The 22,134-nt window shown below is 41.5% G+C and overlaps 1 protein-coding gene across 2 annotated transcripts in view; it reads left to right on the top strand.

The window, feature by feature from the left end:
* Nucleotides 1–6,655: 6,655 nt before the first annotated feature.
* SBNO1 (strawberry notch homolog 1) overlaps nt 6,656–22,134 on the top strand; it is a 57,239-nt gene continuing 41,760 nt past the window's right edge. The window contains exons 1-5 of one of the 2 annotated variants that reach the window (XM_070386276.1): nt 6,656–6,874; nt 15,369–15,500; nt 16,061–16,165; nt 18,058–18,367; nt 21,769–21,869. In XM_070386276.1, coding sequence (XP_070242377.1) covers nt 15,369–15,500; nt 16,061–16,165; nt 18,058–18,367; nt 21,769–21,869 — 648 coding nt within the window. In that variant the 5' untranslated portion in view covers nt 6,656–6,874. Of the gene's footprint in view, nt 6,875–15,368; nt 15,501–16,060; nt 16,166–18,054; nt 18,368–21,768; nt 21,870–22,134 lie in introns of both variants that reach the window. The other variant, XM_070386275.1, reaches the window with a different exon arrangement.

Genomic DNA, 22,134 nt, shown 5'->3' with positions numbered 1-22,134 from the left:
GATGGCAGTGACAGAGAATGAGATGGTTGGATAGGATAACTGAATCAATGGACGTGAATTTGAGCCAACTCCAGGAGATAGTGAAGGACAGGGAAGCCTGGCATGCTGCAGTTCATGGGGTTGCAAACAGTTGGACATGACTTAGCAACTGAACAACAAAATATATAATATACATACATTTTCCCATTATATGTGTGTGTATATATGTGTAATATGGATGGATGTGCACAGATGTATAAAATTTCCCATATGTAAATATACACATATATGTTAATATGTACTATATATATTTAGTACATATATACTTGGAACTCAAGCAAATAAGAGTAAAACAATACTCTCCCTACCTCATAGGTTTATTGATAGAATTCAATGAGAGGGGAATTTCTTGGAGGTCCAATGGTTAGGACTCCACACTTTCACTGCGAAGAGTGCAGGTTCAGTCCCTGGTTGGGGAATTAAGATCCTGCAAGCTACAGTGCAGCCAAAAATAAAGAATTAAATGACAAAAATAAAATGTATGGGGATGTAGAAATTTAGCAATTAACTTCTAAATAAAGTTGCAAAATTGCATCTTAATGAGTTGTTGTAATTTGGAGTTATTAACACTTTCTTCTCTTTCTTTTCTTTGGTTCTCTAGAAGGGAGACCAAACTTGAATGAACACAAAAATGGTATCAAGAGTATAGAATGTGGCAAGTGTGTGCTCAGTGCTCAGTCATGTCCAACCCCTCTGTGAGGAGCCAGGCAGGCTACAGGCCATGGGATTCTCCAGGCAAGAATACTGGAGTGGGTTGCCATTTCCTCCTCCAGGGGATCTTCCCCACCCAGGGATTGAACCTGAGTCCCCTGTGTCTCCTGCATTGGCAGGCTGATTCTTTACCACTAGGCCACCTGGGAAGCCCAAAATCTGGCATAGGATAAGAAATAGCCAATGCTGTGAAAAATTTGGCATAGGATGAAAAATAGCGAATGACTTTTATGTTTGATGAGCCTTTTTTTTTTAATCTGTTGTAAATAAACAGGTCTATTTTTTCTCCCTGTATCTCTTTTTAAATTATTTAAAAAACTTTTTTGCCACTGCTGCATGCCATGTGCAATCTTAGTTCTTCAACCAGGGATTGAACCAGCACCTCCTAAAGTGGAAGTGCAGAGTCTTAACCACTGGACAGCCAGGAAAGTCTGCCCCCCTGCCCACTGCCCTCCCCTTCTCCCGGTCCCCCCTTCCCCACTGCCACTTCTGTCTTTAAGAAAAGGTATTACAAGCTAGTTGTTCAATTGATTGGGAATTCATTACAGTTTTAAAAATCATAATTTTATTGAAAAAGCACATGGAAAATATATGCATTGATGAGCAAGGGTAGTTTTTTGTTTGTTTTGAAAGTCAGTTTAGAGATGGTTTAGCAGCACAGCTCAGGCTGTTCAATTTAGAATGGGATTTTTCTCACATTTTTTTGTGTGGGCTTTTTTTTTCAGTAAACATATTAATCTTTAAAAAATATATATATATATTTGGCCACATTGGGTCTTATTTGCAGAACCCAGGTTTTCTCTAGTAGCTCCTTGGCATGTGGGAATCTCAGTTCCCACACTGACCAGGGATCGAACCCCTACCCCTTACATTGGAAGGCAAATTCTTAACCACTGCTGCTAAGTCGCTTTAGTCGTGTCTGACTCTGTGCGACCCCATAGACGGTAGCCCACCAGTCTCCCCCGTCCCTGGGATTCTCCAGGCCAGAACACTGGAGTGGGTTGCCTTTTCCTTCTCCGATGCTTGAAAGTGAAAAGTGAAAGTGAAGTCGCTCAGTCGTGTCCGACTCTTAGCGACCCCATGGACTGCAGCCTACCAGGCTCCTCTGTCCTTGGGATTTTCCAGGCAAGAGTACTGGAGTGGGGTGCCATTGCCTTCTCCTCTAGACCCAAGGAATTCCTGTGAGACTTGTTCTTAATAGTTGCATTAGTTTGCTTGGACTGTTGTTAACAAAGCCCTACAAGCTAAGCAACTTGAGTAACAAAAATGTATCACCTCATGGTTCTAGAGGCTGGAAGTCCAAAACCAAGGTCCTGGCAGGGTTGGTTCCTGCTGAGGAACTGTTTGGAAGATTCTCTTCCATGTTTTTCTCCTAACTCCTGGCGGCAGGCTGGCTTTCTTGACTTGTTGAAGCATCACCCCGACCTCTGGCTTCATTTTCACATGCTGTTCTCCTCTTCTGCATGTCTATCTCCAAATTCCCTTTATAAGGACACAGTCATGTCAGAGTAGTGCCCACCTCAAGGATCTCATTTTAACTTGATTAGATCTGTAAAGACCCTATCTCCAAATAAGGTCACATTCTGAGGTTTATGTCAGGTCTCCAACATATGAATTCGGGGAGGACACAGTTCAACCCATAACCTTTTGTATCCCATAGTTATCCTTTTAAGTTAATAATTTAAATATGGTGTTTTTAAGGGAAAGTTTATAAAAATGAATAGCAGGGCATTCATTATAAATACATTAAATGCATAGGGTGAAAATGCAAGCAGAAATTCTCCCTAGAATTCCCTGGTGATCCAGTGGTTAGGATTCTCACTGCCAAGGGCCCAGGTCAGATCCCTGGTCTGGTAACTAGATCCCACATGCCGCAACTAAGACCCAGTATGGCCAAATAAATAAAAATATAAAATAAAAACCAAGTGGTCTTCCTGGTAATTTCAAAATTGTCAAAAAATTGTAAAAAATAAAAAAGTAAAGGTTGAAAGAAAGTTAAAAAATAAAGGAGGGGCCCCATGTTGCTGATACCCAAACTCCCAGGAGGGGGTTCTGCTCAGCTGGTGTCTCTGAGCTTAGAGAGTGACCTTGTGGATGCTCTCACTGGTCCTCCTGTCTGGAAGGAGAGTTTGGTGTGATGAGGCCAGCTCTACCAGTAAAGTGTGGGAAAAAACTGCAAAATGGATACAGCTCTTGCTGTAGGAAGGAAAGGCATGTGCCAGGGTGAAGAGGTGTTGCTGGGATGAAGTTCACAGGAAACTTTTTCCTCCTCCAGCCTAGCAGCCTCCCTCTAGGCTTACAGAGTGTAACGCTGAAACAGCTGGCAAAGCAGCAGTGTAGTTTTGCAGTGAATCACAAAGGAGAGCACAGATGCTTGAGTTTGGAGCTGAGAAACAGTTTTTTTTTTTTTAATGAATTTGACTGCACCAGGTCTTAGTTGAGACACTCAGGATCTTCGTTGGCAGCATGCAGGACCTTTACTTATGGCATGAAAACTCTTAGTTGTGGCATGTGGGATTTAGTTCCCTGGCCAAAGATTGAACCCAGGCCCCCTGCATTGGGAATATGGAGTCTTAGCCGCTGGACCACCAGGAACGTTCAGAAAAGCCATGTCTTAATAACTGGTTCACTTGCTTTGTTACTGTCTGTTGTCTCAGCTTTGCTCCTGTCTGTTACACAGAACATTTGTTACAGAAACATGTTTCCTCTTCTTGAAGTTCCCTGTTCACTTCCAGGAGTTAACACCTACTTTTCAAATCTTATGGAGGTTATCACTCTCTCAAGGAAGCCTTCTTTGATTTCCCTGATGAGATCAAATTACTCTAATAGGTTCTGTTAGCTTTTATGTTGCATTGTCACAGTTACAAGTTAACATTTTTTGCTTTGTGGATTAATGCCTACTACTCTGTAAGGGGACCATCCCCGACTCTCCCTCCCCTTGATTTGTTTTTCTTAAACTTGTGTCCCTAACACAATACCTCTAACATATGACTCAATAAATATTTTTTGAATGAAATGAGAAGTACAGTGTAAATATAAATAGCCACAGGGGAGTCGGAGTTGACACCATGACTAAATAGGGAATTTTTCTGAATTATCTGCTTCCAGCAGTATCTCTATTCTGGATGTTTCCAGTATGTTTTCCTTCTGCCTCTGACCCTCAGTATCTCAGTTTCTATCCCCTGATACAACCACTACTTGTGTTGTCATTCTGAGATGCCCCGAGTGTACATTCAATCAAAATATATTATGTATTCTCATAGACAAAAGTGCTTCCTTCTTGTTAACAACTGTTTCACTGTAGGAAAGTACCACAGTATAGTCAGTTCATCTTTTCTTCAAAGACATTAAGGTTGTTTCCCATCTTTTGCTTCTGCAAATTGCTACTGCCATGAATAACTTTGTGCATAACATTTCTGTGCATATGTGCAGTTGTATAAATATGCCCCGAAACTCCATCTTTTACTTTGGTTCAGGATAAAGAGATGGTGCAGAGATGGCAGCAAGGATCTGGGTGTTGTTTTTTGCCCGAGCCACACAACATGAGATATCTTAGTTCCCCAATCAGTGATTGAACCCTCGCCCCATGCACTGGAAGCACTGCGTCTTAACTGCTGGACTGCTAGGGAAGTCCCTAGAATCTGGCTTAGATGCTCAGAAAGTACCAAAAAGGTGCGTCTAGTCCCAGTGTACAGCTAGAGTTTGGGGGCCACTTGGAAACTGAATTGCTCCAACCAAGCTTCAAAGACAGTGATGCATTAACTACATTCTCTTAGATTTCTTTACTGCATTCTTTCATAATATGACAATTGCTTGTTTGCTGTCAACTGTACTAGATCATAAACTAGTCTACTGGAAAGTAGTGAACAAGACAGATGAATGACTTTGCTTTCCAATGGTTTTTTTTTTTTCGGCCTCTTGCTCTGGGGCAAGTGGGATCTTAGTTCCCCCCATGAGGGGTCTAACCTGAGCCCTGCATTGGAAGGGCACAGTCTTAACCACTGGACTGCCAGGGAAGTTCCTCCAAGGCATTGTTCTTATGGAACTGTTTTTATTATTGTTATCTTTATAGGTGTGTGTATGCAGTAAATGAAATAACAGAAGTGATCAGCAAAGTAATTAACCTTCAATTTAAAATGCCTGGACTTCCCTGGTGGCTCAGACAGTAAAGAATCTGCCTGCAATGCAGGAGACCTGGGTTCAATCCCTGGGTGGGGAAGGTCTCCTGAAGAAGGGACCGACTACCCACTCCAGTATTCTTGCCTGGAGAATTTCATGAACAGAGGAGCCTCGCAGGCTACAGTCCGTGGGGGTCGCAAAGAGTCTGACACGACTGAGCCACTAACATACTTTAAAATATTTATATGTACACATATATAATACAAAGGAATTGATGCTTTTGAACTGTGGTGTTTGAGAAGACTCTTGAGCATCCCTTGGACTGCAAGGAGATCAAACTAGTCCATTCTAAAGGAAATCAGTCCTGACTATTCATTGAAGGACTGATGCTCAAGCTGCAATACTCCAATACTTTGGGCACCTGATGTGACAAACTGACTCATTAGAAAAGACCCTGATGCTGGGAAAGATTGAAGGAAGGAGGAGAAGGGGACGACAGAGGACGAGATGGTTGGATGGCATCACTGATGGGATGGACATGAGTTTGAGCAAGCTCCGGGAGTTGGTGATGGACAGGGAAGCCTGGTCTGTGTCCACGGGGTTGCAAAGAGTGGGACACGACTGAGCGACTGAACTGAACAATACATATTTATGTATATAGACACTACGTTGGAAGACTCTATTCTTGCCGTAATTTTTTCCCCCTCTCCCCTAGCCCCATACTGTCTCTAGAAGAGCTCACGCTTTTACCTCGAAGTTAACCAAACCACTAAATTTGCTTGGAGCACAAGGCGAGTTCGACGCGCCACCGGTAGGGGGCAAGAATCACCCAGCGTGCCCATTACCTAAGCAACGGGTTCAAACAGCATTCTCAGGATGACTTTACAAAAGGGTTACCAAGTTAATTTGTTTATTCTGGGTCAGGTCATTTAGTAGTAGTACCAGTAACAATAATCATAACGGAGAATACAAAAATAAGGAAGAGAGAGGAGGTAGCAACAGACCTGCAGCAATCATTAATTGAGAGCAACAGTTTGTTCCGGTTAGTGGGTGTGCGCGAGAAAAAGAGAAAGAGGGGCTAACCGCGCTCTCACTCCTTAGGATTTGATTATGGTAATAGAACAGCCGAGGGGCTCCAGTTACTTGCGGTTTCACATTAAATAAAGTGCTTTGAGCAAGCCTAGGAAGCAATAAGTAGGCGAATATTTTTTTCTAGAATTCATTAAGGTAACAAGCGTTTCAAAGTGACAGAGACACTATTAGATAACCTACTGGGCCAAAGCCACACACCAAAAACGTTTGAAAACAGCTTCAGGCCCCTCCTAGCGACTTTGAAAGCAGGTGTGGCACGCATGCGCCCGGCCCACCAGCTGACCTCCTCGTGGCAAGTCAAAGCACCGACCTTCTTCCCGACAGCCCGCGGGGGCGAAAGGGCGGAGGAACGGAACTCTCGCGACGTCTTTCGAGCCCCGGCGGAAGCAGTAGACACGTGACTCTCCTAGGCGGCCTTCGCCTTCCCCCCCTCCCCCTTCTCGGAAACCCGGCCCCCTCACCCCTCGCCCACCCGGGAGCCGCGGTAATGGACCGTTTGGGTTCCGGAATTCCCTTGGATCCAACCACTGGTACCCGGTCGGCGGGAGCGACGGAGTTCGTGCTTGGCGGCGAAGGCAGGGGGCAGTCATGGGGGGGTGGAAATCATCTTCCTTCACCTAGGACGGAGGCGGGGCGGAGAGGAGTGCTAGGGAGTAGGGTGTTGGGGGGAGGGAGGAAGTCACGTGGGTCGCGCGGCGCGCGCTGCGTGCGCGCGGCGCCTCATCCGTCGCCCCACCCCCTCCCCGTGGGGCGGGGGGGTTGGGGGAGGGGCGTCAAGATGGCGGCGGGGAGGTAGGCAGAGCCGGACGCCGCTGCTGCCGCCGCCACCGCCGCCTCCGCTCCCGTCGCCTCTGGTTCTTCAAGCTGTCGTCACCTGAGAGAATCTGTTCCGGTGTCGGATCCGGCGGGGAAAGTAAGTCCACCCCTTATCCGTTTTCTGCCTCCACACTCCTTCTCCCGGACAGCCTCCCACTCCCACCCTCTTCGGGGGGCCGTGCGGGGCCGGGCTCGGGGGCGGGGGGAGGCCGCCACCTCACCCTGGCTTGGGGCCCTCCTCGCCGCCCCCTCCGCTGCGCGCCCCGGGGTCTTCGGGGGCACGGTCCCGGCGGCGGCCCCGCCGCGCTCGCTTCCTCCGCCCGTCAGCGCCGGGCCCTGCGGTCGCCGCGCGTGGGGCTCTCGGGCCCCGAGGGCGCGCTGTCCGGGGTTGGAGACACCTCGTTTAAGCGAGGAGTCAGCGTCTGCGGACGCCGGCTCCGGCTCTGCTTGGGTCGCCCCCTTTGGTTCCGCGGCTAGACCAGGGTCTGTGAGGTCCCGGGACCCGCAGAAAAGTGAGCTCCGCAGTCCTTCAAAAGTCCTCGTACCCAGGCATTGCTCCGGTTCAGGGCGAGAGTGCGGGGAGCGACGGGACACCGCACCTACAATTTGCTGGTCACCTCGCTGTCGGGGTGGTGGGGACGGTACGTGGGACACGTGGGGCCACCTTCACGCTTCACCCAGTGATGAGGTTAATTTTGCCCCAAGCTGGCTCGCCCGCCTCCTAGACGCTAAGCAGGCATCTGTGGAGGGGCAAGTCGGTTGGGGATTTGCTTACTTTTAGAGTGTTTGGCGTAACGAGCATCTAAAGTTCCCCAAACCAGTGTATGCTGGTGGTTTCCCAGTAGTGGTTTGAAGTCGGTTTAACCGCTGAGGAGATTTGGATGTTCCTGAACCCTTGTGATTGTTTCTTTCCTGACCCTGGCATCCAGCTCCTCCCCTTTCCACCCCGGCTTTGTGCTTCTGTTTGGTTAATGTTTGCGGACCACTAACTTGATCCTCGCACGGAGAAGCTCTTTTTTATGTGCGTGCTCGGTTTACTGTGGGAGGCTTTTGTTTTGGGGAGTCGCTGGTTGAGAAACGTGGGAAAAGAACGGGAGAGAAAATGAGAGTCAAAGAAAGCAACGTTTTTATCCATTGAATTGCGCAGCCAATTGTAACTGCACCCGGAAGTTTGTACTGAACACGTGTTGATGAGAGAAGGTTAAAAGCTGGGTCCCCTTTGACCTTTGAAGTTGATTATTAGCAATTTATGTTGAGTTAAATATTTCATATTCTCAATGTAACCAGAATTAGAGACGGAATGGGGTTCTAAAGTGTCGGCCAAGGAGGGCCCAGAAAGCTGTCAAATCCTTAGTTGCTCTCTATCGCTATTCCTCCTAACAGTTGCAGTCACTTAAACCAGCTAACAGTGCGAAGGGATCCCATATTTTCCCGGTTATTTACGGCAGTCAGAACTGATTTTTGTAAGCAATGGGGAAAGCCTTCATCACTGCACAAAAGATAGTCTGTACAGAATTTCTAGGGTAAAATGTAGAATTTACTGCTGGTAGGACATTAGTTTTGCAAGCAAGGGGACATTTTATTTTCATGTTTAAAGAAGTTGTTTCCAGTGTTTACCTTACCAGAGAAGACATCTTTACTGTTTTCCTCTGGCTTCTGCTTTTTATCTCCCAGTCTATTTCCAGTCTAAATTTATTCCTTACAGTTCTTCAGAAATTTAAGTAAATTTTACTTCAGTTGCTGGATAAGTGTTAAAAAGGGAGGTTTAGTGAGTGACTTATAGTTGATAAATTCATTCATCCAGTCATTCGTCCATTGAGTGCTTTTATGTTTCAGGCAGTTTTACAGGTTTTAAGGGCGTTACTGAGATTACCATTTAAAATGTGCAGTATGGAGATTTTTAAAGTCGTCCTCGTGCCGCTCCCCCCCCACCCCCCAACCCGCGAAGACTTTAGGTACAGATAACATTTTGGCCTTTCTTAGTCTCTAAACTGAGCTTTGATTTGAGATTTGCTGACCTGCCTGTGAAGTAAGAAAGCAGGCAGGTCTGAGGGCTGGTCTTCACAAGTTACCTGACTTTTCAGGTAACTTGAGGCCCTGTGGGTTTTTGAACATTGGAGTAAAGAAAGATACTTTCTGAGAGGAATTGTTTTCTGTTAAATACCCAATTAGTAGCCAAAATGATGTAATCCTTAAGTTTTTGCTCTTGTCTTTTTTTATGCTAATTGACAGATCCACTTTGATGTGGCTGAACTGAGTATTAAGGACAGCCTTGGGATACCACTGAAATTTTCTGTAGATGGAAAGGATAGGCTCTTGAAGAGCAGGAACTCTCTTATGAACAAAAAATATATATATGGTATAAAACCCATCAAATTAATTTGGTTATTTACTTCTTAGCAGACAGTATGTAGCACAGAGCAGTGATTTTCAAACCTTTTTACTGTATTCCATAGTAAGAAATGTGTTTTATATTGTGAACTCTAGCACATTAATACATGTGTAGAACTGAGTTTTATATAACAATGTTTACCTTTTACTGTGTGCTGCACTATATTCTGTATTTAACATATTTGAATAGTCTGTATTTGAAACATTTGAAAAATACCGGTCATAACGTAAATTATTTGACAACTCGTTGTGTTGTGACTAGCAGTTTGAAACATACTGGTATGGGATTCAAAGCACAGGATCTGGGAGGTGTGGTATCAGCCCTCCTAGGTTTGTAACTCTGCTCCAAGCTTGCTTTGTTGTTAACTTGTTACAGTTCATCTCTCTAAGCCTCAGTATCTCATCTCCAACAAGGGGATAACAGGTAATTTTTACTTATGGATTATTTTGAGAGTTAAGAGAAAAAAAGTCCAACCATCCAGTGAATGTTGGGAAGACTAGCCATCTGATTTTAATGTTGTGATTAAGAACGTAGTTTCACCCTCCTCCCCCGTTCTTTCTCATGGTGCTTTTTCAAAACATTTTTGGAACTTGTATATAATCTGCACATTCCTTTGTGATTCCATTCTTTCTATAGATTTTGCAGTCACAGTGAGGGGAGGGGCATGTCAATGAGCAATTGCTGCTTGGGGAAGTAGGTGTTAAAAAACACAGATTATACCTTTTTAGGTAAAGAAAATTTTCTTTAGCAAACTTGTTTATATCTACGTTCCCTTCTACCTAATAGTCTTAAGGAACCAGTGCCCGGTAGACACTTAATGAATACTTGTTGATGGACTTACCAGTTAAATTCAAAGTGGATCATTATCCTTCAGATTCTTAAGCTAAATGTCAGTCATCAGATATCCGGGCTGGGTAAAAACAAAAGTTGGGTCAAAAATCAGATGTGTTTAGCACTACTAAATAATGAGAAAAATCCTTTTCAGGCAAAGATTTTTTTTTTTTTTTTTGAGGATAGTTGCTTTACAGTATTATGTTGGCCTTTGCCATATATCCGTGGAGTCATAAGAGACACAACTGAGCGACAAACACACTGCCATATAGCAACATGAATCAGCCACAAGTATACGTATGGCCCCTCCCTAAGATAATTTTTTTTAAAGATACTTCTTAAAAATGATACTATGTGTACACATCTGAAGATGTCTGCCACTTTCCTCTAGATATGCTGGTTAACTGGACAAATTGAAAGTATGACCTGAGTAAAAAAGAGCTGGTATTTTATAGAGCTAATATGGAAGTTAATTATTGAATTAAAATGCGAACAGGTAAAGTTTATATTCTGGAAATAAGGTGTTGCATCAGCAATTTGAAGAAAAACATTTTTTGAACTTTGAAGTAATGTTTATCAGTATGATAGTTAATAGCTAGAATTGCAACCCACTCCAGTGTTCTTGCCTAGAGAATGTCAGGGATGGGGGAGCCTGGTGGGCTGCTGTCTGTGGGGTCGCACAGAGTCGGACACCACTGAAGCGACTTAGCAGCAGCTAATATTTATCCCAAGTAGTATAACATTTAATTATTGGAGGAGAAAATGGCAACCCACTCCAGTGTTCTTGCCTGGAGAATCCCAGGGACTGCTGGGCCTGGTGGGCTGCTGTCTCTGGGGTCGCACAGAGTCGGACACAACTGAAGCGACTTAGCAGCAGCAGCAGCATAACATTTAATCAACACAGCAATCCTATAAAATAGGTTCTCATTTTATTCCCATGTGAAGATGAGGAAACTGAGTCGTTGTTACTTGACTTTCTCATACTACTGGCAGTATGCTAAGCCATGTGTTCTGTTTGACTCCCACTTCAACCTCTGTGGTGTGCTGCTGCCACTGCAGATACATCCCTCGTGTCTTTCCAGAGCTGTGAAGGATCTGCTTTGGTCTCAACAAGAGGAACCTTGTCTTTGTTGATAGGTTTCAGTGTTGGTATTCTCGGTGGGAACTGTATCCTTTCATTCTTCTGATTGGCTGTTGTTTCTCCGGATTCTTTTCCTGCCAAGGATATTTCTTAGTTTCTCTTTACTACTGTTTTATTTATTATTTGTTATTTATCATTGATATTTTGATAGATGTTTGAGCTATAGATACTGTTTGAACAGGTGATATTTGATGTTTGATGTTTGAGCTATAGATACTGTTTGAACAGGTGATATTTTTGAAAGTATTTATGATAAAATAGAACCTTTTTGTTGTTCATTGTTTGAAATAGAATCACTCTATGGTTAGTAACTTTTAGGTTTGTTAGGTTCAGTTCAGTCGCTCAGTCATGTCCGACTCTCTGCGACCCCATGGACTGCAGCACGCCAGGCCTCCTTGTCCATCACCAACTCCCAGAGTTTACTCAGACTCATGTCCATTGAGTCTGTGATGCCATCCAGCCATCTCATCCTCTGTCATCTCCTCCTCCCGCCTTCAATCTTTCCCAGCGTCAGGGTCTTTTTAAATGAGTCAGTTCTTCGCATCAGGTGGCCAAAGTATTTGTTAGGTTGCTGCTGCTAAGTCACTACAGTCATGTCCGACTCTGTGCGACCCCATAGATGGAAGCCCACCAGGCTCCCCCATCCCTGGGATTCTCCAGGCAAGAACACTGGAGTGGGTTGCCATTTCCTCCTCCAATGCGTGAAAGTGAAAAGTGAAAGTGAAGTCGCTCAGTCATGTCCGACTCTTAGCAACCCCAGGGACTACAGCCTACCAGGCTCCTCCGTCCATGGGATTTTCCAGGCAAGAGTACTGGAGTGGGGTGCCATTGCCTTCTCCGTTGTTAGGTTGCTACTACATATTAAATGTCACCGGAGGTCTGTGAAATCTTTGTAGACACTGTGACAGTTCTTTTGCACATAATGGTATTTGCGTTTACATTATATACTTTCAAAATGAGAATGTTGTTTTCCCTCTCAGGAATATATCTTACTTGTTTGTAAAATGTGGAGAAGGTTGCATAATATAACCTTTTAGGGGCTCTGTTAGCTTGAGCACTGAAATTCTATAAGTCTGTAATAGTTTCAGAATAGGAATATGATTAAATATTAAGGGTTTTTGCTTAATAAAGTTACACACTGGCATAGATGTTTTCTCTATATCCCCTTCCCTGCTTCTCATTGCAAAAAAAAAGTATAAATAGGAAATCTTTGCCCAATTGGCTTGAGAGAAAGGCTCTAGGTTTTATTTGTATATAAGATGTGTATAAAATTAAAATCTTTTTCACTAATAGTTTGTGAAAGACAATGTCTCTTACAGTATTGTCACCGCTTGGTCACTCCTCAGATCAGAGGGTCTCAAGTTGTGATTCCTATGAACTTTGAAGAGATCACTGATAATGTTACTTACAAGTGTTGCTGTTATCTCTTGTATGAATGCCAACAAGTTTCTTCCCCAGATTCCTCTCTTCTGTAATATTTTTGTACTTTTAATTGTAGTTGTTCGGAAAATATATTTCAAAAAGCTCATGAATTCAGTAACACTTAAATGATTTTTTGTTGAAATAAATTAATGATATTTGTGTACTTTTGAGTATAATTAGGTCATTGGTCCTAGTGAAGTATTTTATAATTGAAAATGTATTTTTTTAAGCATCAATTTAGCACTCTTGGTACATATGTACTATGTACTAGAATAGTAATTTGTAAAGTATGGTCAACTATTATTTATTACTTCCTTATTAGAGTAGTTTGTCAATTTTATATTAAATCCATGTTGGGATATTTCTCCTTGTCTCCTCTGGCATGTGGTTCTTTCATACTATTTCCATCTTGCTGTGTAATATCAACACTCCCCATTACAGTTCAGACAGGCATTTATTCTGAAGTTAAGTATTAAAACTCCACACCAACATTGACTTCTTTATCTACTGATTGGAAAGAGATGGCATGACTTTGGGAGTTAGAGAAGTCTAGATCTAGGTGTGGCCTTGGGTGGGTAATTTAAACTTTTTGAGCCCTAGTTTCATGTCTAGGATTGTAGTACCTATCTTGCTAAGGGTTGTCATGGACTAGTGATGTACATGAAGAGCTAAGTACGCCGCAAGGCTTGTGAAAAATAGTGAAAGTCGCTCAGTTGTGTCCTACTCTCTGCAACCCCATGGACTATACAGTCCATAGAATTTTCCAGGCCACAATACTGGAGGGGTAGCATTTACTTTATCCAAGGTAGCTTCCCAACCCAGGGATCAAACCCAGATCTCCCACATTGCAGGTTGATTCTTTACCAGCTGAGCCACCAGGGAAGCCCAAGAATACTGGAGTGGGCTTCAGTATTCTTCTCCAGCAGATCTTCCCAACCCAGGAATTGAACCGGGGCCTCCTGCATTGCAGTCTGATTCTTTACCAACTGAACTTTCAGGGAAGCTCAAAAGACACTTAATCACTGTCAGTTCCCTTCCTCCTGTCTGCTCAAAATGCTTTCTTCCTTAGACTTCATTTCTCTGAAAAATTTTGGGGAGATCTTCTTTGGGCTCTTTTCTTTTTTAAACAGCAGGTCTCCCCTTAGTTTGTTTCTCAATGTCTGTGGTTTCCACCTGAAACTCATTCATACTTCCTTTAGAACATCTTTCTAAATGATGTACAGATGACATAGATTTATCTAGTAGAGAATTTCTCTGTTAAAATGTCCTGATTTCATCTAGAAGAGTAGTTCTTGTATGTTGGGAAGTCGTGATATTCTTGGCTAACAACGTTTTTTTTTTGTTTGGTAGGACATAATGAAACATTTAATTCTATTGCACAGTCTGAAAACAAGTGGACTAACTGAAATTAGAATATTATTTATGTAGCATGAAATTAGTTCTCTGAGAAAAACCAAGCGGTCAGATTGCCCATAAGTATGTTTGTATGTATAAATTGGTTATTTTAGATAAATTAATGAGAAAAGTTAAAATTGAGAAAGCTCTGTTAAACTTTATTTTTCCTTACAAAATAGATAAAAATCCATCTTAGTGGTAGAATACTTTGATCTGGCTTGGGAAACTTCAACTGAAAATGTGTCTGCCTACTCGAAATAGGCATCCCCCCACCCCCCCTCCACCGAACTCCATGTATCTTTAGGTCTCCTGGGCTCAACCTCCCCCCCAGCCCATTTTCTCATGGCTTAATTCTAATCCTTTACCAACTTTTATACTCTATGTGTATTTCATGTTCCCTCTTTCATTTTGAGCTTTTATTTAAACTTACGGATTCTCCTTCGTAAATATCCTGGAATCCATTCCCCCTTCTTTATCTCTGTACTCTGCTCTTAACACCGTATTATCTTTTTCCTGGTCTGCTGTAGCAGTTTCCTAAGATGTCTCCCTGCTTTGGTCTTACTCTACCCATTCTCAGTTTGCTTCCACACCGCTATGGAGTAATTTTTCTAAGCCACAGATCTGACTACATCATGCGATTCTCTATCTGAAAACCCTTTAGTAACTGCTGTTGCCCTTAAGATTAAATGTGCTCCAGCGCATAGTGAACAGGCTGCAGTGATAATCTCCTGTCTCTCTCCATCACCTTTGCGAACCTCATATTTCTGTTCTGAGCTTCCATACCCACGGTGAACATGGTGAATTACTGTAGCCATCTTTTCTGGAGTGCCAGTATCTTTGTGCTGCCATGAGTTTGAATGCACTATCCAGAAGATCCTCGTCTGCCTGGCAATTTCTTACCTGGGACTTGCTTGCATTGTCATCTTTGTAACCTCTCTCTCCAGGTTAATTCACCATTTCCTTCTCTGTTCCCACAGCATTTTGTAGACATAGACTCTTGCTGTGATTTACATACTTCTTTGTCCATTCCACCTTTTTTAATCATCCACTTTATTTTTGAATTACGTAGTGTGGCTTTTCTTTCTTTTTAAAAAATATTTTATTTGGTTGTGAACTCTTCATTGTGGTATGTGGGATCTAGTTCCCTGACTAGGGATTGAACCTGGGCCCCTTGCACTGGGAGCGCAGAGTCTTAGCCACTGGACCACCAGGGAAGTCCCTTGTCCTTTCCATCTTAATGTGAATTTCTTTGGATAAGAGACTATTTTCATCTGTTTTTGCCTGCTATGTAGAAGATTCTTCATAAATATTGAATAAATGGATTTGGTAGAAAATACTGGTTTATATTTAGAAGAGCGTTAGTTGTCATCCTAAGTTTTTTATGTTAATATTTAATATTTTGTTCTAAAGATGGTGGAACCAGGGCAAGATTTACTGCTTGCTGCTTTGAGCGAGAGTGGAATTAGTCCAAATGACCTCTTTGATATTGATGGTGGAGATGCGGGGCTTGCAACTCCAACACCTACCCCTCCCATACAGCAGGTAAGAGTTTTCCAAAGCATCTGTAAAAAGTGAATTTTTTCTTAGTTTTATTTTCTGTTATAGAAATAGGTATTAATAAGTTAATTTTAAATATGCATGTGAACATTATTTTTATGTTGAGTGTTAGTGTTCATTCACAAGGTGGAAAATAACTTGTTGTGCAGATCAAGATGTTTTCTGCTTTGATATATGGTGATATAAAAGCAGGAGATGAATTGCTTAGAGTTATTATGGGAGGACCACTAATCTCAATACTTGTCTTTGTACTTTATAGGAACATTTTTCTGAGATTTCACACATTTTTCATTTTTTGTGTAGGTTTTACGATACACACTCTCTGAAAGCAAAAATAAGATTCTGGTGTTAGTGTAGTTTAATGAAGATATTATGCTTATAAATATTGTTATTTTGTACCTGGTATCAGTGGTTTTACATTCCATTTGAATGTAAAGCTTGGATTTTTTTTTGTTTAATTTTAATGAAATAAATACATCTCTTGTTCTTGAAACAGAATTCACTGCCATCATTCTTTGTTTCTTTCTCTGATGTTTTCTCTCCAGTCAGTGCCACTTAGTGCATTAGAACTAGGTTTGGAGACTGAAGCAGCAGTTCCTGTTAAACAAGAACCAGAGACGGTACCTACTCCAGCACTTCTAAATGTTAGGGTAAGAATTATTTAGATTTGGCATTGCTATGAAAATAGTTTAGGATTATAGTCATAAAATAACCTTTATTATAAAATAGTTTATTTTACTAGTTCTGCTTTTTGCTGCTTTCCCAATATTTTACTCTCACCTACTTTCACGACTGAGGACTGAACTGAATTTTATAAAACATTTCTTTCACTCTTCTGTTATGTTGATCAAAAGATAGGAAAAAAACATTTTTTTAGTTTATTTATTGAAAATGATCAAGAATTCATGAAGTAAAGATGAACTACACATTATCCCATTACATTTTTCATTTTAATCAGTTTGGTCCATTGGCACATATAATAATTACTATGCTTTAAATGTAGAGTTCCTCATCTTGCTTTAAACATAGCAGTTTTGTTGTTGGCAGCTATGCCTTATGGGGTCTCAGCTTCCCCTATCAAGAATTGAACCCTGGCCCTGGCAATGAAAGCCTGGAATCCTAACCACCAGGGCATCAGGGAACTCCCTAAACATAGAAATTACTTATTTAAGAGCCCTAGTGGTATAAATTATTAGATAAACTGTTAGGTTAAAATTTGATGACTTTGTGATAAAGTATTATTGAAAGTTACATTTAAAATTGATAAATTGTAATCTAGAAGATTCTTGTTAGAAAAGCCATGGAGAAATAACAGATACTTTGAAGAGGGCAGAAAGTAGAAATAGATTTAAATTTATAAAAATATCTTAGTTGTACTTTAGTTGTAGAAGTCATAGACATACTGTTATCCTCAGATCTTGACTTTTTAAAAAATTTTTGTCCAGTTCCTAACTCCCATTCCCAACTAAAAAAGATAAAATGCTATATAGCTTTGTCTTAGACTCAAAGGAAGAATCCATATTATCACTAACCTTTGTAATTTACCTGGGTGGATTTTTCATATGTCATAGGAACTTAAAACTCTGCTTGGTGGCTTTATCTTAGTAAATTAAACATCAGTATAGTCTGTACAGTAGACAAAAAACACTCTATAGGAATCATAGAATGTTAGACATGAAAAATGATCCTCAGTGATTTGCCTAGGGTTATCTTATTAGTTGAAGCGGTGCTGGGATTAGAAATTATGTTCCTAGTCCTTGTGTTATGTAGGGTTGCTGTACATCACAGCTTACTTAGGATACTCTCATTTTATGCTTGCTGCCCTCAGCATTACTGCTATACCTTCTTTACCTTAAAGTGGTGTATTTTAACTTGGCTGTAGTTTAGTTGCTAGGTCATGTCCGACTCTTTGCCACCGCGTGGACTGTAGCCCTTCAGACTCCTCTCCATGGGATTTCCCAAGCAGGAATACTGGAGTGGGTTGCCATTTCATTCTTCAGGGGATCTTCCCAACCCAGAGATGAAACCAGCACCTCCTGTATTGGCTGGTGGATTCTTTACCACTGAGCCACCAGGGAAGCCCTTTAACTAGGTAGTTTATAGCTAATGATTATTAGAAATGAAGTGCCAGTGGTTAGCTAAGATTCTTAAGTCAGTTTTAGATTTTTAAATGGCCTCCTCTGTTTATGGATATGAGTTGCACTAGAGAGTAAAGCGGAGAAGGCAATGGCACCCCACTCCAGTACTCTTGCCTGGTAAGATGGATGGATGGAGGAGCCTGGAAGGCTGCAGTCCATGGGGTCGCTGAGGGTTGGACATGACTGAGCGATTTCCCTTTCACTTTTCGCTTTCATGCATTGGAGAAGGAAATGGCAACCCACTCCAGTGTTCCTGCCTGGAGAATCCCAGGGACGGGGGAGCCTGGTGGGCTGCCGTCTATGGGGTCACACAGAGTCGGACACGACTGAAGTGACTTAGCAATAGCAATAGAGAGTAAAGAATTTTTCACAGGTGTGATGTATATGGTTTTCTTTTCTAGCAGCAGCCTCCATCTACTACAACATTTGTGCTGAATCAAATAAATCAGCTTCCAACCTTGGGATCTACAATTGTAATGACTAAGACACCACCTGTAACCACGAATAGGCAAACCATCACTTTAACGAAGTTCATTCAGACAACTGCAAACACACGCCCTTCAGTCTCAGCACCAGCAGTACGAAATGCCATGACTTCCGCACCTTCAAAAGACCAAGTTCAACTGAAGGACCTGCTAAAAAATAATAGTCTGAATGAACTCATGAAACTGAAGCCACCTGCTAATATTGCTCAGCCAGTTGCAACAGCAGCTAGTAAGTCTTTGTTTTCAGTAGTGTCAACTTGCTGCCTTTGTTAAGATATGTCAGTGTGTTTTCAGGGGTGTACTTAGGTCTTGAAAGAACTGAGCATGAAAGATGACGTCTGCATGACTCTCCTTCAAGGGAGCAAACATTTAAAAGCTTTAAGCTTTGAGATAATGTGTGGAATTGAGAAGCTACATTAACACTATGAGATCTCAAGTTTTGTATATTGTGAATAGCTGGCTGACATATTTCTCAGTCCTTTAAATCATTGCTTCTCAAACTTTATACCTGTGAGTCACCTGGGGATCTTTTTATTTAAAAAAAATTATTTATTTTGGCTGCTCTGAGTCGTCTTTGTTACTTATTGGCTTTCTCTGGTAGTGACGAGCAGGGACTCCTCTCTAGCTGCTGTGCTTAGGCTTCTCATTGGAGTCACTTCTCTTGTTGTGGAGCACACACTCTAGGGTGCTTGGGCTTCAGTAGTGTGGCTCTCAGACTCTAGGGTATGGGCTCAGTAGCTGTGGTGCATGGGCTTGGTTGCCCATGGCATGTGGAATCTGCCCAGACCAGGAATCTAACCCATGTCCCCTGCATTGGCAGCCTGATTCTTAACCACTGGACTACCAGGGAAGTCTTTACATGGGAGTCTTGTTAAAAAACAGAATCAGATTCAATAGGTCTGGGGTGGGGCCCAAGATTCTGCGTTTCTAATGAACTTTTTAGAGTTGCTGTTACTGGTGGTCTTTGGACCATGCTTAAGGTAACGGGCTGATGCTTTGCTCTAATTCCTACAGTTTTATGATCTTACCTGTCATTAGCTTCATTGCTTGTTGGTAGTTGTGTTTTTAGTGAATTTTTTTTTAAATAAACTTTTATTGTAAACTAATTCACTATATTTTCTTCTAAGTGAGCACTCATAATGCTTTTTAAATAATAGCTTTATTGAGGTAATTCACATACCATTGTACCTTCTAAAGGGGTACAAGTCAGTGGATTTTAGTATATTCACAAGAATTGTTCAATTACCACTAGGTAATCTAATATTTTAAGTGTAGGTTTAGATCTAAAGAGAAAAAGCTCAACAGTGGTTTGATCACTTTTTTTAGAAATTCATTTGTGTGTAAAGAATGTAAATTTTACAGTTAGTTTTTCTTTATAGAGTGGCTTATTTATTCCTCAGTTATTTAAGAGATAATTTGTTTGTTTATTTTTGGCTGAATTGGGTGGCTTGCTGGATCTTAACTCCCTGACCAGGGATCAAACCTGTGCCCTTGGCAGTGAAAGCGTGGAGTTCTACCACTGGACTGCTAAGGAATTCTCAAAATGTGAACTCTTGAGAAGGATAGTCTGTCTTTCCTTTTTCTATTGAGTTAAATAGTATTTGCCTGCCTGCCTGGTGATGTATACTAATATGTAACATTCCATTTGGCCCTTGGAATGAGGTTATAGATACTGAGTAGAGAGTTCCTCCTTCCACACAACTGCTTTATTTCCAGCTGTGGGAGATACGTTTTAACATCTGATGCAGACTGTATGTAATTTTGCAGCAGAATTGATTGCTTGGAAGTTCTAATGTCCTTGCATTTATGAAGTAGAGGGCTGGGGCATTCTGAAGGAATGGGCAAGGAGTGTTTGTAGAGTGATGCAGAACTAACATTGTCTCCAGTGACAAATGTAATAAAAAAAATATCAGATAATCTAATCTTTCCGTTTGAGTCCATACTGTTGTGCTTTATGGCTGTAGTTTTACTCTCAAGGTTACTGTCTTGAACTAACTGGAGCCTGGCAACTTGATGCTCATTGAGAAATCGTTTTAACTATCTTAGGACTGATTTCCAACCTTTGTCATGGAGAGCAGGACCATGACCCTGACCTAGCCGAGGTGCAGGGCAGCATCTGATCTGAAATGGCTCTTGGGAGACTTAGGGCTGGTCAGCAGTTAGTGGAAGCTGGTTTTCATTAAAGTCTGGGTTTAATGAGGAGAAAGACTACTGCTGTGTCATTGTGAGGAAAGAGTTTAGAGAGCAAAACAGGGTAGATTTGAAGTTGACCAAGTAATATCTAGTACAATAACATCTACATCCAATGTAACAGTTTTTAAAAGACAGATGACTGCAAGTCAAGGCCATCCTTGTGTGGAAGCCTGAGAAATTGTCATACTGGAGGAGGGACGAAAAAGAAACATGATAAATGAATGCTGAAGATAAACTAACTTCTGTGTTGTAGGAGAGGGTCATTTTTTTATTGAAAGGGAAGAAAGATAATGAAATAACAAAGAGCAAGGTTTTGCATGTTCTCTGTCTCTCTTGTCTTTTGTTTTTGGCTGCCCTGTCTGGCTTGTGGGATCCTAGTTCCATGGCCAGGGACTGAACCCAGGCCCTAAGCAGTGAAAGCATGGAGTCCTAACCACAGGACCACCAGGGAATTCCGTGCCTGTTCTCTTCTATCTGTGTGGATATTGCCCCTTTTGCAGTCCTTAGCCCTTTGGGTTTCTCTTTGGATTCTGGTCTCTCAGTTGAGCTCCAGTCCTTTCTATGAAACTGTTCACTGGCTCTTTGATGTGAAACAAATCTGTGTCCCCAAGCTTAAATTTATTATTTCTGTACCAGCTTCTTTATCTTTCTAACGCTTTAATCCTAGTCATTGTGTAGTCCAAAGTGACAGGCCACCAAAGTACTTCCCATCTTTTGATAGAGTACATAAACAAGATGCTGACGCATTCTCCTGATGCGATTTCCACACTGATCTCAAGAATACCAGTACTGGGAATGCTTCAGGGATGGCTGGAGGCTGGTTACAGGGGTTCTGGGTTTCTCAGTCAAGCAGTTCTGCTTTGATTGAGAGGTTCTGTTTTTAATGTTTAAAAAAAGTGTGTAAACCACTAAGAAGCCCAGGTTCTTTGTTTGGATCTTTATTCTGAGGGAAGGAAGACCAGAGTTCCTTGATTTTTTAAAATTTTTTTCTCCCTAATTAAAAGAAATAATTATTTTGTCTGAAAGTTAATAATTACCTCCAGATCAAGTGAGATTGACTGTCTCTGTGATAACACCAGGTGTTGGGTTTTTGTTTTTTTTTTTTTTTAATGAACTAAGTGAAGTGTCTCAGAATAATGCTAGCCTTTGGTAATTGTTTTGAAATAAACTGCCAAATAGTGTTCTGGTTGAGGTGTCTTTTTAATAAATAGTTTTCAAATTTCCTGTACACACATTTCTTTTTGTTTTCAATTCTTATCTGCATAATGACATGTAGCTTTGAATATTTTTATCCTAACGCTTAATTGGAAATAAGCAGATTTGTATTCTTTGGTTTGTGAAGTGGGTAAACTTTACTGAATTTTTTTTTAAACTGTAGGAAAAACGTTTGTTTGAACAATGTCTTGTTCTAAAATGTAAGTTGTCTCTCCTCATCAGCTGATGTAAGCAATGGCACAGTAAAGAAAGAGTCTTCTAATAAAGAAGTAGCAAGAATATGGATAAATGACATGAAAATGAGGAGTTTTTCCCCAACCATGGTGAGTTTCAAAAACTGTATCTCTGTTTTTGTGTGGTATGAAAATATACTTGGCTCTACCCTTGGCTAAGTGTATTTTTTTAGGTGAAGGAGAGTGTCTTAGCCACATAAACTAAGCATTAAACCTCACTGGAATAAACTAATGTGTTCTAAACAAGGTGATTGTAACTTGCATATTTGATAGAGTATTACATAAAATACTAACACCTTTTTTATTGTAAATCTTGTCTGATAAGTAAAAAAGACAGTGTGGGGCTAACCAAAAG

This window comes from Bos mutus, chromosome 17 (genome assembly GCF_027580195.1).
Source record: "Bos mutus isolate GX-2022 chromosome 17, NWIPB_WYAK_1.1, whole genome shotgun sequence".
Classification (NCBI taxonomy): domain Eukaryota; kingdom Metazoa; phylum Chordata; class Mammalia; order Artiodactyla; family Bovidae; genus Bos; species Bos mutus.
Note: the sequence above shows the minus strand (reverse complement) of the source record. Positions and strands in the feature narration are given on the sequence as shown.